Source organism: Megascapheus bottae, chromosome 7 (genome assembly GCF_031878675.1).
Source record: "Megascapheus bottae isolate mThoBot1 chromosome 7, mThoBot2.hap1, whole genome shotgun sequence".
Lineage (NCBI taxonomy): Eukaryota > Metazoa > Chordata > Mammalia > Rodentia > Geomyidae > Megascapheus > Megascapheus bottae.
This window is the reverse complement of record NC_143515.1, coordinates 34,550,775-34,564,673: the sequence shown is the minus strand read 5'-3', so window position 1 is coordinate 34,564,673 and position 13,899 is coordinate 34,550,775. Positions and strand designations below refer to the sequence as shown.

Below are 13,899 nucleotides of genomic sequence, written 5' to 3'. Positions count from 1 at the left end.
GTCCACAGTGAGGTGAGTCTGATAGAGCTAGGTATGGGCCAATCTGGGGAAGTGCCCAGTCCTGGCTGGACCTTGGTAAGACACACCAGCGCTCTTTTCCACCCCTAGACGTGACAGCTAGTTCTGGGCCTCACATCAGGCTAAATGAGCAGGGAAAGCAGGAGTTGAGAGTGGGGGTGCAATTAGGTGGACATGGTTCACTCCAGCTCCTTCCTGTCCCTCCTCCTGGGCGGTGCCCTGCTCACATGCCAGGTGGGGGACAGAGCCGGGCCGAGACTTGGTCCTTGCTCAGTGACAGCACCGTGGACACGAGATACTCTGGAAAGAAGTGGTCAGCTCCCACGGGTGAGACACATCCAGGACCTACATGATCCCAGAGCTTACCTGTAACCGTCTCACCTGCTGCCATGTCACGTGGTGGCTAGAATATATTCATCCTGCAGGGGTGGGGGTGGGAGGGCCAGGGCCATTCATTCTGTCTTCTTGCTGACTAACTGGACTGACGATCTTCAAGTGCCAGCAGCCGGAGCTGCCCTTCTTTCTGCTCTTCCATCCTGGCTCACCATGGGGATGGGGGGGCAGGCAGATGGGAAGGTGGGAGGGCAGGCCTCCTTCGGTGGGACTTGGTCTGAGGGAAGTAGCAGAGGAATGCAGCACTCATGAGGGTCCCGTCCTCTCTCCCAGACACAGGAGGAGAGGAAGACACCGAGGACCAGGGGCTCACGGGAGATGAAGCAGAACCGTTTTTAGATCAGAGTGGAGCTCCAGGCCCTGGGGCTCCCACCACCCCAAGGAAGCCACCTTCCCATCCTCCCCCCTATCACCCTGGAAGCAAAAGAAAGAGAAGCGTGCCTCCATCCAGAAAGGTGCTGTCAGACAAGCCACAGGATTTCCAGGTGATGTGTGGGTTGCCCCAGTCTCCAACTGCACCCCATCAAGATAGCTGCTGGTGCCCAGTACCTCACTGGTCTGTCCAGGGAAGATGTGCTGGGATCCTAGATGTCTTCTAGGAGGAAGCTGTGCATTTGCTTGGGCGTTTGCTTAGTCAGCAGTTAGGCAGGAACTTGGTGTCTTGGGGCTTTAGAAGACCCTTTTACCCAGTTCCAAGGTTTGTTCTTAAAACTAAATAAATAGCCGGGCACGGTGGTTCATACCTGTAATCCTTGCTACTCAGGAGGCTGAGACATGAGGATCAAGGTTCAAAGCCAGCCCAGGGAAGAAAGTCTATTAGCCTTCCAAAAAGTTAGAAATGGAGCTGTGGCTCAAGTGGTAGAGCACTAGCCTTGAGCCAAAAAGCACAGGGACAGTGTCCATGTCCTGAATTCAAGCCCCAGGACTGGCACACACGTGTGTGCCTGTGCTTGTGTGTGCACACACACACATGCAGAGTAAGTAAATAAGTTAAAAGTTTAAAGAGTCCTTGCGGAGCTCCATTGTAGCTTGCATTTCTTCTCTGTTCTCTTTTTCTTTTGCTAACCAGGGGTCATCTTGCTGGCTTGCACCTTGCTATGCCCAGCAGCCTCTCAAGGATCCCGCCCAGAGCGGCAGGTGTCTGTTCCACTTGAGCCTGCTGAGGCAGGATCTGCCTCTTGTAAGCAGTCTCAACCTTGAGGAGCTCTGTCCAGCATCTTGCTTCTCTCTGTATCTCTCCCCTACTTGTACCTAGGGATCCTTCTGCATTTGTTAAAGTTCTTACAGAATAAAGACTATTAATGTTAACTCTTAGACACATTTATTTATTTTGCCAGTTCTGGGGCTTGAACTCAGAGCCTGGACACTGTCCAGAGCACTTTTGCTGAAGGCTAGCGCTCTGCCATCTGAATCCAGGGAATCGAATCCAGGGTTTCATACATACAAGGCAAGCACTCAACTATTAGGGCGCACTCCCAGTCCTGATATATTTTATTGCTATCCCATTTTTACTGCCTTTTAATTTTGGTCCTTTGCTTATTATTATTTTTCTATGCAATCTTCCATTTTGTTATATTGGGTAGTATTTGAATCTTTAGAATTACTTTGAAAGTTATAAACAGAAACTTAATCTCAACAAATCACGTACTTTTATTTGGGCTCTAAATCATAGTACTACAAGGCAAAATCCTGGATATGACCTATATGTTTACCTCCACAGACAATTTCTAGCTCCCCAAATGTTATTTCCAGGATATGCTCTTATTGTATGTTTTTTTTTTTTGGCCAGTCCTGGGCTTAAGCTCAGGGCCTGAGCACTGTCGTTGGATTCTTCTCAAGGCTAGAGCTCTACCACTTGAGCCTCAACACCACTTCTGGCTTTTTCTAAGTATGTGGTACCAAGGAATCGAACCAGGGTCTTTGTGCATGCTAGGCAAGCACTCTACTACTAGGCCAAACTCCTGACCCCTCTTATTGTATTTTTTTGTCTTAAAAGTTAATAGATGTTTATCATAGGCCATTTAGAAAATATAGCATAACAAAGAATAAAAATACTCATCCACTTTCTTATCATTATTAAGAATATGTCCTTCTATAAAATGCTATTTGTCAAAAAACGGTCAATAACTTGTAGTTGATTAGAAAATGAAATATGTAAATGTCTTATTTTTTGCATGAAAATTATTTTAATATTTTTTAACTGGGCCTGGGGCTTGAACTCTGGGCTGGGCGCTGTCCCTGAACAGTTTTGTGCAAACTAGTGCTTTACCACTGGAGCCACAGGTCCATTTCTGGCTTTTTCTGTGATTTATTGGAGATAGGAGTCTCACAGATTTTTCTGCCTGAGCTGGCTTCAAACTCTGATTCTAGCATCTCAATTTCCTGAGTAGCTAGAATTACAGGCATAAGCCACCAGTACCCAGCAATACTTTAATAATTTAAAATTTCATATTTTAAATATTTCAGCTAATGTTTGGAAGCACAGAGGTTTACCCAAAGTTCAATGACAAAATACTTAATTTATTTCTCAGGATATAAATAAGCACTATATCTAATAATCTAAAGAATAAAGGATAGAATTCCAGCTATTTGAGAGATGGAGACAAGAGGCTCATGGTTCCAACCTGACCTTGGGCAAAAATGTGAGGCCCTATCTGAAAAACAAACAAGTAAAAGCAAAAGGAATAGAAGCATGAATAACTTAAGTGATAAAGGGCTTGAGTTCAATCTCTAGCACTTCAACAAACAAGTCAACTAAAATACCACCCATCACCACTACCACAAAACTAGTGAAGATTGAGGATGTTTCTCAATGGCAGAGTACTTTCTTAGCATGCTCAGTGTGCAGGAGCCCTGGGCTGGATTCCCAGCACCACAAATCACAAAAAAGATCTATTTCTTGGGTCACTTGGATGAGTAAATTTCACTTCTGAGGGGATTGTCAGTAAGGAATGTTCAAGCCACTTCAAAATGCCGGTGGAGCTTGTACTGAATGAAAGGACCCAGAAGTTGGGCCTTAATGCAGGTTGTTTCTTCGGGACGAGCAGATAGCTCTGCTGAGGAGTTGTGGAATTTTATAGACCCAAGGGACACACACACACACACACACACACACACACACACACACACACACACACACACACATATATATGTGTATATATATATATATATATATTCAGGCTGGAGATTGAACGCAGGGCCTTGAGCACACTGGGCAAACTCTACCCTACTCCCTACTCTACCTGGCTACATTCCCAGTCCCATGATAGAAAAAATGCTCTTCCTAGTGCCATTTTAACAGCTTTTCAAGAAGCCAGCAGTGAGACAGTCTCCGAGATTACTGGCTCTGAGGCATGCCCGCCTGCCTTTCCCCTTCCTCTTCCTCCTGCTCATGCCCCCTCCTGGCTTTCAGATCAGAGTCCAGGTGATTGAGGGGCGCCAGCTGCCAGGTGTGAATATCAAGCCTGTAGTCAAGGTCACAGCTGCTGGACAGACCAAAAGGACTCGGATTCACAAGGGAAACAACCCTCTCTTCAATGAGGTGAGAGACACTGGGCATTAAGGCCAGAACTTTGGTAGGGCCTCAAACGGGGAGCCCAGAGCAAACATTCAAGAGTGTTCCTGTGTGGAGTCCAACTTTGGTCAGAAGACATGCCAGGGTTTGAACAGTGTGTTCTGAAGAGTTGGAGAAGAGTGCTTCAGCGCTTATTTCTGCTCAGGGATCCTCTGTTCCCCATGCCTGGCATCCTATAGAACTGTCTTGAAATGACATCCTCTTTGAGGTCAGGGGTGGAATACACTAGAATTTGTGAGGTCCTTGGAGCTCAGGCCTCATTTTCGTGTGGACGTGCCCTAAGCTCTTGGAGGCTTGTGGATGGTGATCATCCCTATGCCGGGCCTGAGGGGTCAAGGATGCTTATGTGTCTCCCTTTTGCTCTTCACCAACAGACTCTTTTCTTCAACATGTTTGACTCACCCATGGAGCTGTTTGATGAGCCTATCTTTATCACGGTAAGTCTCAGTGGACACGGCGTTCGGCATGGGCTATGTGTAGGCACATACACGTGCTATTGTCTCAGTATTCGTGTACATGGTAGTGTGCATTGCTTGTCAGAGTGCATGAGTGTGTGTGTGTGTGTGTGTGTGTGTGTGTGTGTTAGAGAAGTGTGTTAAGTCTTGGTATTTGGATAAGTGTACAACTCAGCCTACGCTCTGCTGGCTCCAGAAATGTTCCTGGAAGCTCAGCTGGTACCTCAGGTTAGAGGCATGAAATCTCTCATTGTAGTGGATGCTTCAAGTTTCACCTTGTTTCGCCTGTTCTTGTGTCTGCTTTCAGCCAACATCTTCTTTCTCTGGACCTTAGTTCCCTCCCACACCTGTCACACACTAAGTCACAAAGGTAGTGTGACCTAGTGGTTAAACTTAGAATCCAAACTGGACCATGCGGATTCTAGTCTTGTCTGTGTGGATATGAGTTGCCATATGTGTTAGTTACTTTCGCATAGTAGTAACAGAACACTTTAAAGGAGGAAGGATTTATTTTGGCTTTCAGTTTCAGAGAGTTTGGTGTATTCCTGGCTACAGTTGGCAGAGCAGCTGATATCATGGCATCCAGGAAGCAAAGAAAGGATATATAGGAAGGAACCAGAGCAAGATACAACCCCAGGAATCACCCCTCTCCCCAACCAACCAAGTAGCCTATTTCCTCCAACCAGGCCCCACGTCTTACTTTTCACCATCTGTCAATAATGCTATCAACTTATGAATCTGTCAACATATGAATTCACCATCCTCTCTGGAATCACTCACAAACACCCAGAAGTGCACTTTACTGATCTCTTAGATGCTTCTCGGTCCAATCAAATTGACAAGACAAATGAGCACACTGGGTGTCTTGTAATCCCTCTGAGCCTCTTTTCTTTCATTTGTCAAGTGGGGTAATCACAGTACTTACCACAGGGACTGGAGTAGGCGTTGCTGTTTGTATTTGGGAGGGAGGAGCTGTGGGGTTGGACTTGCCTGGGCTACACTTTCACTGGTCCGTGATCTCTCCTTCCAGGTGGTGGACTCCCGTTCCCTCAGGACAGATGCTCTCGTCGGGGAGTTCCGGGTAACTGTCTCTCTTCCTGCAACAGCCACTCCTCACTTCTCCGTGTTCCTAGAAGCTCTGTAGACAATACTAAGGAAGGCACTCCAGAGATTCTGTGGCCTATGTAGTGGTACTTGAGTTTGAACTCAGCATCTCACCCTTGCTAGGCAGTTGCTCCAACCACTTGAGCTATATCCCTAGCCCTTGTTGCTTTAGGTATTTTTCAGAGAGGGTCTCATGAATGCTCCCTGGGCTGACCTCAGATTGTTGTTCTCACTCCCTTCCTCCCTCCTTCCCTCCCTTCTTCCTCTTTTTCTCTCTCCCCTCTCTCTTTTCCCCCTTTCTCTCTTATGCTGGTACTGCATCTTGAACTCAGGGCCTGGGTATTGTTCTTAAGCTTTCTTGCTCAAGACTAGTGCTTGAGCCATACATCCATCTCCATTATTTTTGATGGTTAATTGGAGATAAGAGTCTATGGACTTTCCTGCTAGGCTGGCTTTGAACCCCACATCCTCAGCTCTCAGCCTCCTGAATATTTGTGTATGACCGACTGGCACCCAGGCTCTTCTTATTTAGCTGGAATTACAAGCATGTGATCTTGAAAATACAATTACAACTCCTCCTTGAACAAATTGCATAAAATCACCCAACTCAGAAAACTCTTCTGCAAAGATAGCAGAGAAAGCAAAAGCTTTTCTTACTGGCTAAGCATGAACCTACGGGTGGGTTGTACATCTCAGGCAGTCTGCTAAGAGATTACACACACAAGAGGGAATCTCAGCCTTTCATGCAGCCAGGGGGTAGCCTGTATGCTTTCTAGCGGGTACCTGGGCTTTGAGGTAAACAACCACTGGTATTCAAGTTAAAGAACCCCCTGGTCACACAGAGTTCGTCCTAGATTTCCCTAGTGATTGGTTGGGGTGGCCATCAACATTAGTTAAGTTACTTTATCCAGATGAAGATAACAAGGGCTCAAATTCTAACCTCTCAGACATGAAGTCGGTTCACATTTTGAAGCTGCTTCTGTTATCCAGATAAATGACTCCCCATTCCCCGCTCCCAAGGGAAGTGGTCATAGGAAGAAACCTGAGTGTAATTTTCTGGAGAAACATTTTGTAAAGGAGTGGGTTTGAATCTATGTTATTCAGTAACAAATGAAGTCTTAATTATGATTTAAGTTTCTAATCTTTACATTCTTTTCTTTAAAAACATCTTTATATTCTTGTCCTAAAAACATGAAGGTTAAGGTAAAAGGTATTATTTCTAGCTGGATGCTGGTGGCTCATGCCTGTAATACTTGCTACTCAGGAGGCTGAGATGTGAGAATTGCAATCTGAAGCCAGCCCAGGCAGAAAAGTCCATGTGACTCTTATCTCCAATAAACTATTCAGAAAAAGCCAGAGGTGGAGCTGTGGTTCAAGTTGCAGAGCACAAATAGGCTCATGTAGAGTGCTGAGGCCCTGAGTTCAGGACTAGCCAGAGAGAGAGGGGGGGAGGGAGGGCGGAAGAGAGAGAGGGGGGGAGAGGGAGACACACACACACACACACACACACACACACACACACACACACACTTCTGGCTCTTTTTCCCTGATAAATTAGAGATAAGGGTCTTTGGATTTGTCTGCTTGGACTGCCTTTGAACCATAATCCTCAGATCTCAGCCTCATGTGTAGCCTGGATTAAAGGTGTGAGCCGCTGGCACTTGGCTCCTATGCTGTTGTTGTTGTTACTGAGTTTGAACTCAGGGCCTGGTGCTCTCACGGTTTATTTGCTCATGGCTGGTTCTTTGCCACTTTAGCTATGCCTCGGGCCCTGCTTTTGGCTAGTTAGTTTGGAGATGGAGTCTGAAGATTTTTCTGCCTGGCCTGGCTCTGACTTGCAAACCTCTGGATCTCAGCCTCCTCAGTGGCTTGGTTCATAGCATGAGCCACCAGCTCCCTAGCAACCTATGCTTTTTAACCAAAAATTAAAAAATAAAAAAGAATAAAAACTCTCACCCAAATCTACCATGTACAGAAAACCTAATTACCATTTTGTTGTATTTGGTTATCCTTTTTTTCTTTTTGTCAGTCGTGGGGTTGAACTCTGGGACTGGCCACTGTCCCTGAGCTCTTTAGCTCAATGCTAGTGTTTTACTACTTGAGCCATAGTGCCACTTCCAGTTTTCTGGTGGTTCATTGGAGATAAGAGTCTCATAGACTTTAGTGCCAGGGCTGGCTTTGAACCATGATCCTCTGATCTCAGCCTCCTGAGTAGCTAGAATTATAGTTGTGTGCCACCAGCGCCCGGCTTCCCTTTTTCTTTAACAAGCATACTTTACCAAACTGTGGACCAAAATAATGTGGTACTGAATGATCAGAGTTAAGTTTCCAAGTGCTTCAAAAGCGTGTCTTTTAAATGGGCTCATCTAATGCCTGGGGCTTGGCTTAGCACTTCAATGGCAGGAGTTTGATTTGTGTTTCTTCTCTGATTTCAGATGGACGTGGGCACCATTTACAGAGAGCCCCGTGAGTTCTCATCTCTTTGGCTATATCCTTGCCTTTTGTTTCTTGGGGACCCTCATTTGGGGAGCCCGCTTTTCTCCCTGGGGGTTGTAGGGAAAAGAGGGAAGGGATCCATCTGCCATGCAGCCAGCCCTCAGGAGGACCAACCCTTCCCCCAACATTGTCTTAGTTACCTTGTCCAAGGACAATCAGTCTGGAAAGGTTGCTGGAGCTTGGCTCACCTGGCAGGGGTGGTGTGTTTGGTGATGAGTCCAGAGTTCTTTTCCTTATTATAGTTCTGGTCACTTTGAGAGAAAGTGGGACATGTCCTTTTGTTCAGCTTCTCTAGCCCCTGTAGATGTTCTGACTTTGACCTGCATAGAGACTCCAAGTATCTAGATCATAATAAAATGATATTTGAGATATATACTTACTTTCTACTATCACCAGGCATAGATTATATCATGATCCTCAGTAGCTAAATCCATTCCTCAGATCTATTGAGTGACTGTGGCACCCTTAGGATAACTCCAAACTCTGGTCAGTGTTGTGAGTTCTTGGTGGCCCCATGGATTGTAAAAGTTGGAGTCCTATCATTTCCTCCAGTGGCCGAGTCCTGCCTCGCACCATCTATGGTTCATCCTGGGCTCCTGGTCCTGGCTGCTGACTTGGGGCCTTGCTATTCTAGGACCACCTATGTATAATGTCTTTTTTAGGGCACACCTATTTCAGGAAATGGCTGCTGCTCTCGGATCCTGATGATTTCTCTGCTGGGGCCAGAGGCTACTTGAAAGCGAGTCTTTGTGTGCTGGGGCCTGGAGATGAAGCTCCTGTGAGTACCTTCTCCTGGGCCTTCCTCACAGGGCCTCCCAGAGCACCTGGTGGTGGCATGATGCAGAATCCCATATCTTTTGATTTTTTCCCCCTGATTTTAAAGAATACATGCTAATCACACAAACTGCAGTAGAATATGTAGAAAAAAATCCACATAAAGAATGAATCACTCATAATTCTAACACCAGGAGAGAGCCAATATCAGCATCATACATCTTTCTTCCAGGGTAGTTTTCTTTCTACAAGAGTGTGATCAGGCCAGGAGTTTGGCCTAGTGGTTAAAGTGCTTGCCTAGCATGCATGAAGACCCGGGTTCGATTCCTCGGTACCACATACATAGAAAAAAGCCAGAAGTGGTGCTGAGGCTCAACTGGTAGAGCTCTAGCCTTGAGAAAGTCCAAGGACAGTGCTCAGGCCCTGAGCTCAAGCCCAGGACTGGCACACACACACAAAAAAGAGTGGCTTCCATTGCGTGAAGATACATCATGATCATGTATAACCTCAGTAGGTTATAGATTCTAAGTGGGAGGTGGTCACTATGAAGGATTTGCCCTGGGAGGTGCCAGTGGTGAGAAGGTTTAAAATAAATTTTGAGAAAAGAGGTTCGGGCCCTGAGTACTCAGGCCCTCTGAACATTCAGGGATTGAGTATTTTGCAGCAAGGATACTGAGGCAGGTGTCTATGAGTCAGGAGTGTGCTGAGTGAGAAGCAGGGCAAGTCTGTGGGGCCAGCCTGGTCTCACTCTTCTCCCGTCCCTTCACTGCCCAGCTGCCAAATACAGCAGCCTGTATCTTGGTTCCTCTAACTGCCTGCTTGTGGAATGCCTGAGTCACAAGCTAGGACCAGCAAGGCTTTCTGATGCCCCATCCCTTCCCTCTAGGTGGCACACCCCCTCATGCTCTGTGCTCACCCAGCCTATGTGAGGCTTCACCTTGCTCGTCTGCAGAGGAGGGGCATTCTAGGGGTTTGTGCCTAGAGAATCATTTATGGACCAGCACTCTGAGCATCTATCCATTCACACTGAAGACCATTCAAGTTTCTCTAAGAGGGTGATGTCATGATGTAATGAAAAGGCACAGAAAAATCAATAAGTGGTGGAGGTTGTGTTTGTTATTAACGTTCCCATCGGAATGCACAGCATATGTTATTGCCTTCATTTGTGTAGGGGTATGGGGTATGTTATCCCTGTATCTTTTTTTTTTTTTTGCCAGTCCTGGGCTTGGGCTCAGGGCCCGAGCACTGTCCTTGGCTTTCTCAAGGCTAGAGCTTTACCACTTGAGTCATAGCACCACTTCTGGCTTTTTTTTCTATGTATGTGGTACTGAGGAATCAAACCCAGGTCTTCGTGCATGCTAGGCAAACACTCTACCACTAGGCCAAACTCCCAGCCCTATCCCTGTATCTTAAGGCAGGACTTCTTTCCACTTTACTATGCACTCAGCTAATGCTAACTAGTCATTGGGTAAACATTTGTGTGAGTGAACGGGTGTTCCTGGACATATAGTGGCTAGCTCAGAAAGCTTTTGCTACAGTGTCATTTCATAGCTGGGGGGTGCAGGGAGGGGCCTGGAGTTGATTGGAAGGCTGCTACATGCAATCACATCACTGTTGCAGAGGATTCTGCCAGGAGCTGGGAGGTCAGCACTAACGTCTCCGCTGTGCCAACGAGGGCTGTGTCAGGTGAAGGGTCACAGCCCACTATGAGCACTATGTAAGGGTGGTAAGGGGAGCTCTTAGCAGAGAAACATGAAACATTGTGCATGAAGACTCAGCCTCAGAGAAACAAAGTGCTTGCATTTTCTCTCATATGTGGAAGATGGATCTAAATTATGAATGTACATGGAAACATGTACAGGGTCATATGTGTATAACACAATCATACTGATTAAAGTATGGTACGTGCAGGGGAGGATTGTGATGGTACAATGCCGTCAAACAATTAACGTAGTTTAACAGATTGAATACCAGAAGGCTGAAATGTGTTGTTAGAAGTAGAGTGAAAGGGCAAGAGGAAAGATAAAGAGGGGAAGGATGGGTGAATACAGTTATGATATTCAGTATACATGTGTAAATATGGAACTAAACAGGTAACTAGGTAACTTGAGAGGATGGGTGAGGTTGGAGGGATGGGAGAGAAGGAAGAAAGGGGTGGTATTGATACATTATACCCATTGAACTGAAATCCCTTTATACAACTTCTTTAAGATAATAAAATAGAAGAAAAATACATTGAAAAAAGACAACAGGAGGAGCTATGTTTGTTTTGCATTGTAGCTGGACAGAAAAGACCCCTTGGAAGACAAGGAGGACATCGAAAGCAACCTACTCAGACCAACAGGTGTGGCCCTTCGAGGAGCCCACTTCTGCCTGAAGCTCTTCAGGGCCGAGGACTTACCACAGAGTGAGTGTGGCACCCACTCTGGCATCCAGGCCTGCCAGAGGCTTCTGCTGGCCCATGGTGAAGGTCGACCCAAGCCAGGTCAAAGTCTGCTGCCTGGGGGAAGGAAACAAAGTTTGTTTCTCCAGCTGTGGGTCCCTGGTTCCATTCCTGCTACACCCCCCTTCTCCACCACAGGACTGCCCTCTTTCCCTGTCTTTGCTTGGCCTGTCAGCCTCTAAAAGGGGAGTCTATTAGAGACCAGTGCCAGCTGGCTTTCCTTTTTGCTGTCTGGATGATGCTTCAACCCTCCTTAAGTTGCCTAGGGTTTTTATTTGTTTGTTCCCTTCCTGTCTTGATAGTTAAGCAATCAGAATTTCTTTTCCTGGTGGTACTGGGAGTTGAACCTAGGGCTTCACAATTGCTAATGCTCTCTACCACTGAGCTACACTCCCAAACTCAACAATCAGAATTTACTGGAAAGAAACACATACAGGCAGAGTTAGATACAAGCATTGAGCTACAAGCACTAGAGTCCCAGTGCTTCCTGGACTCTCCTCCAGTGTCCCCTGGCCTTACCAGGCCCTTTTAGGCCACTCTGAGGGCTGTTTTCATGGGGCTCACTGGGGGAGGCAGCGCCATCTGCTGGCAGGATGGAGCTCACCGATTTCCTTTTCTTCTGTGGAAACTGGATGTGGGCAGGCTCTGGCGGGGGGCACTGGCTGCAGTGTTGGGAGGGTTTGCATGAAGAACTTCTGAGATCTGCACAGATGATAAACACAGCTCCATGACTCACCAACCCTATTTACCTAGGACGACCTGGTTTCAGCATAGAATGTCCCATGTCCCAAGGAGCTAGTCAGTCACAAGTCCCTTGTGATTTTCTCCTTACCCTCCTAGGAAAGCTAGTTCAGGGTTTACTAAACACACAGTTACACTGAATATCCCAGAGCCACAGAGGTATTCCTAGCCTCACAGAACCACCTAGAGAGGGCTTCAGAAAGGTCAGAGGCCAGGACCCCACCTTCAGCCTTTCAGATTAACTTGGGATGGGGTAGGACTCACAGGGTGGTGTTGTTTAAATGTTCCCCAGGGGACTGGGTTGGGAACCACTATTTCAGAGCAGTGTTAGCATTGCAGCCAGTCATCATACAGTAGAATGGGAAGAATATCTGCCACATAGGTTCTTGTTACACATTTTCATAAGGGTGTTTGAGTGTTTATGTTTTAATGACATACAAATGAAATATGGAGGGGTTTTTGGGTGGGGAATACTAAAGTTTTGAACTTGTGCTTGTTGGGCAGGTGCTTGCCCACAGGAACCATGGCTCCAGCTCTTTTTTATGTTACTTTGTTTGGGTAGGGTCTTATACTCTTGTCTGGGGCCAGCTTAGGACAGATTCTACCATTGCAGCCTCCTGAGTAGCTGGGTTGTAGATGTGAGACACTCCTGCTACTCAGTGTATTAGAAGCTACTGTTCTGAGAGTGTCTGGGCTGGGCCCTCTATGAGGACCACACACAGTGTCTCACCCAGGAAGTCCCAGGCTGATTAGAGACAGATGGATGAAAGTTGGAGCCTAGAAGGGGCATTCGATGGGCAGTGACCAGTCTGATCTTCTCCCCAGTGGACGATGCTGTGATGGACAACGTGAAACAGATCTTTGGCTTTGACAGTAATAAGAAGAACTTGGTGGACCCCTTCGTGGAGGTTAACTTTGCTGGGAAAATGGTAAGGAGCAACCTATTGCAGGGGGGTAGTTGGGGTCCTGTGAACAAGCCCTAGACAGCACAGGACAGAGTGAGGTGCTAGCCTCCTGAATAGCTAGGATTACAGTGGCTGGCTTACCGGAGTCATCTTTCCTGACTCCAGCCTCTCCACTCCAGGAACCTCCATCTTAATGGGATACCACCATCAAAGGTAGAGTGAATGCATTTCTTTTCTTCTTTTTACAAAAGAATACACCACATGAAGCTTTTGACTTCCTACATGCTCACCCCCATGCCCAGCCATCTCTCTTCATGATGATGAACAGCTCCTGCCTGACATTTTTCTTATCATATGGCACTGCTTTTTTGGGGGAGAGTCCATGCAATTTACCCAATCTCTGGATTCTCTGCTTTCCTTACGCTATTATTTAACTTGATTCTGTGTTTCCTATATTTCCTGGCAACTAAAGCTAGGATTTTAGACTCAATTAGATCCCAATGAGGTTTTTTAAAAAAAATTAAATTAAATTTATTATTATTATTATTTTTGCTAAGAATTCGTCACAGGTGAAGTTCCGTATAGTATATTGTAGCACAGGAAGTACACTATCTGGTGTCTGCCAGCGTGATCATCATCTAATCCCTTGGTTAGGGAGTGTCTCCAGACCTCCCCCTGGCAGAAGTAAATAGTCCCCCTTTGGCGACGGGAAGTCCTTGGGAGTGATATCTTGGCTCTAGGAAGATGATCTGCTTCTTAGCACTCTTTATTTTTATTTTTATTCTTTTGCCAGTGTGGGCTTGAGCTCAGGGCCTGAGCACTGTCCTTGGACTTTTTCAAGGTTAGAGCTCTATCACTTGAGCCTCAGCACCATTTCTGGCTTTTTTCTATGTATGTGGTACTGAGGAATCGAACCCAGGTCTTTGTGCATGCTAGGCAAGCACTTTAACCACTAGGCCAAACTGCTGGCCCCCACTCTTTATTTTTTTAAATTGT

At 46.3% G+C, this 13,899-nt stretch overlaps 1 protein-coding gene across 16 annotated transcripts in view; it reads left to right on the top strand.

Moving 5' to 3' along the window:
* Nucleotides 1-13,899, top strand: part of Dysf (dysferlin) — a 195,436-nt gene that overhangs the window by 47,689 nt on the left and 133,848 nt on the right. For 8 of the 16 annotated variants that reach the window (XM_090336716.1, XM_090336710.1, XM_090336712.1 and 5 more), the window contains exons 6-14: nt 253-345; nt 685-896; nt 3,824-3,952; nt 4,360-4,422; nt 5,471-5,521; nt 7,980-8,010; nt 8,703-8,818; nt 11,095-11,221; nt 12,824-12,927. In XM_090336716.1, the coding sequence (XP_090192842.1) occupies nt 253-345; nt 685-896; nt 3,824-3,952; nt 4,360-4,422; nt 5,471-5,521; nt 7,980-8,010; nt 8,703-8,818; nt 11,095-11,221; nt 12,824-12,927 (926 nt within the window). The remainder of the gene's footprint in view (nt 1-252; nt 346-684; nt 897-3,823; nt 3,953-4,359; nt 4,423-5,470; nt 5,522-7,979; nt 8,011-8,702; nt 8,819-11,094; nt 11,222-12,823; nt 12,928-13,899) is intronic. The other 8 variants (XM_090336723.1, XM_090336718.1, XM_090336720.1 and 5 more) reach the window with 1 other exon arrangement.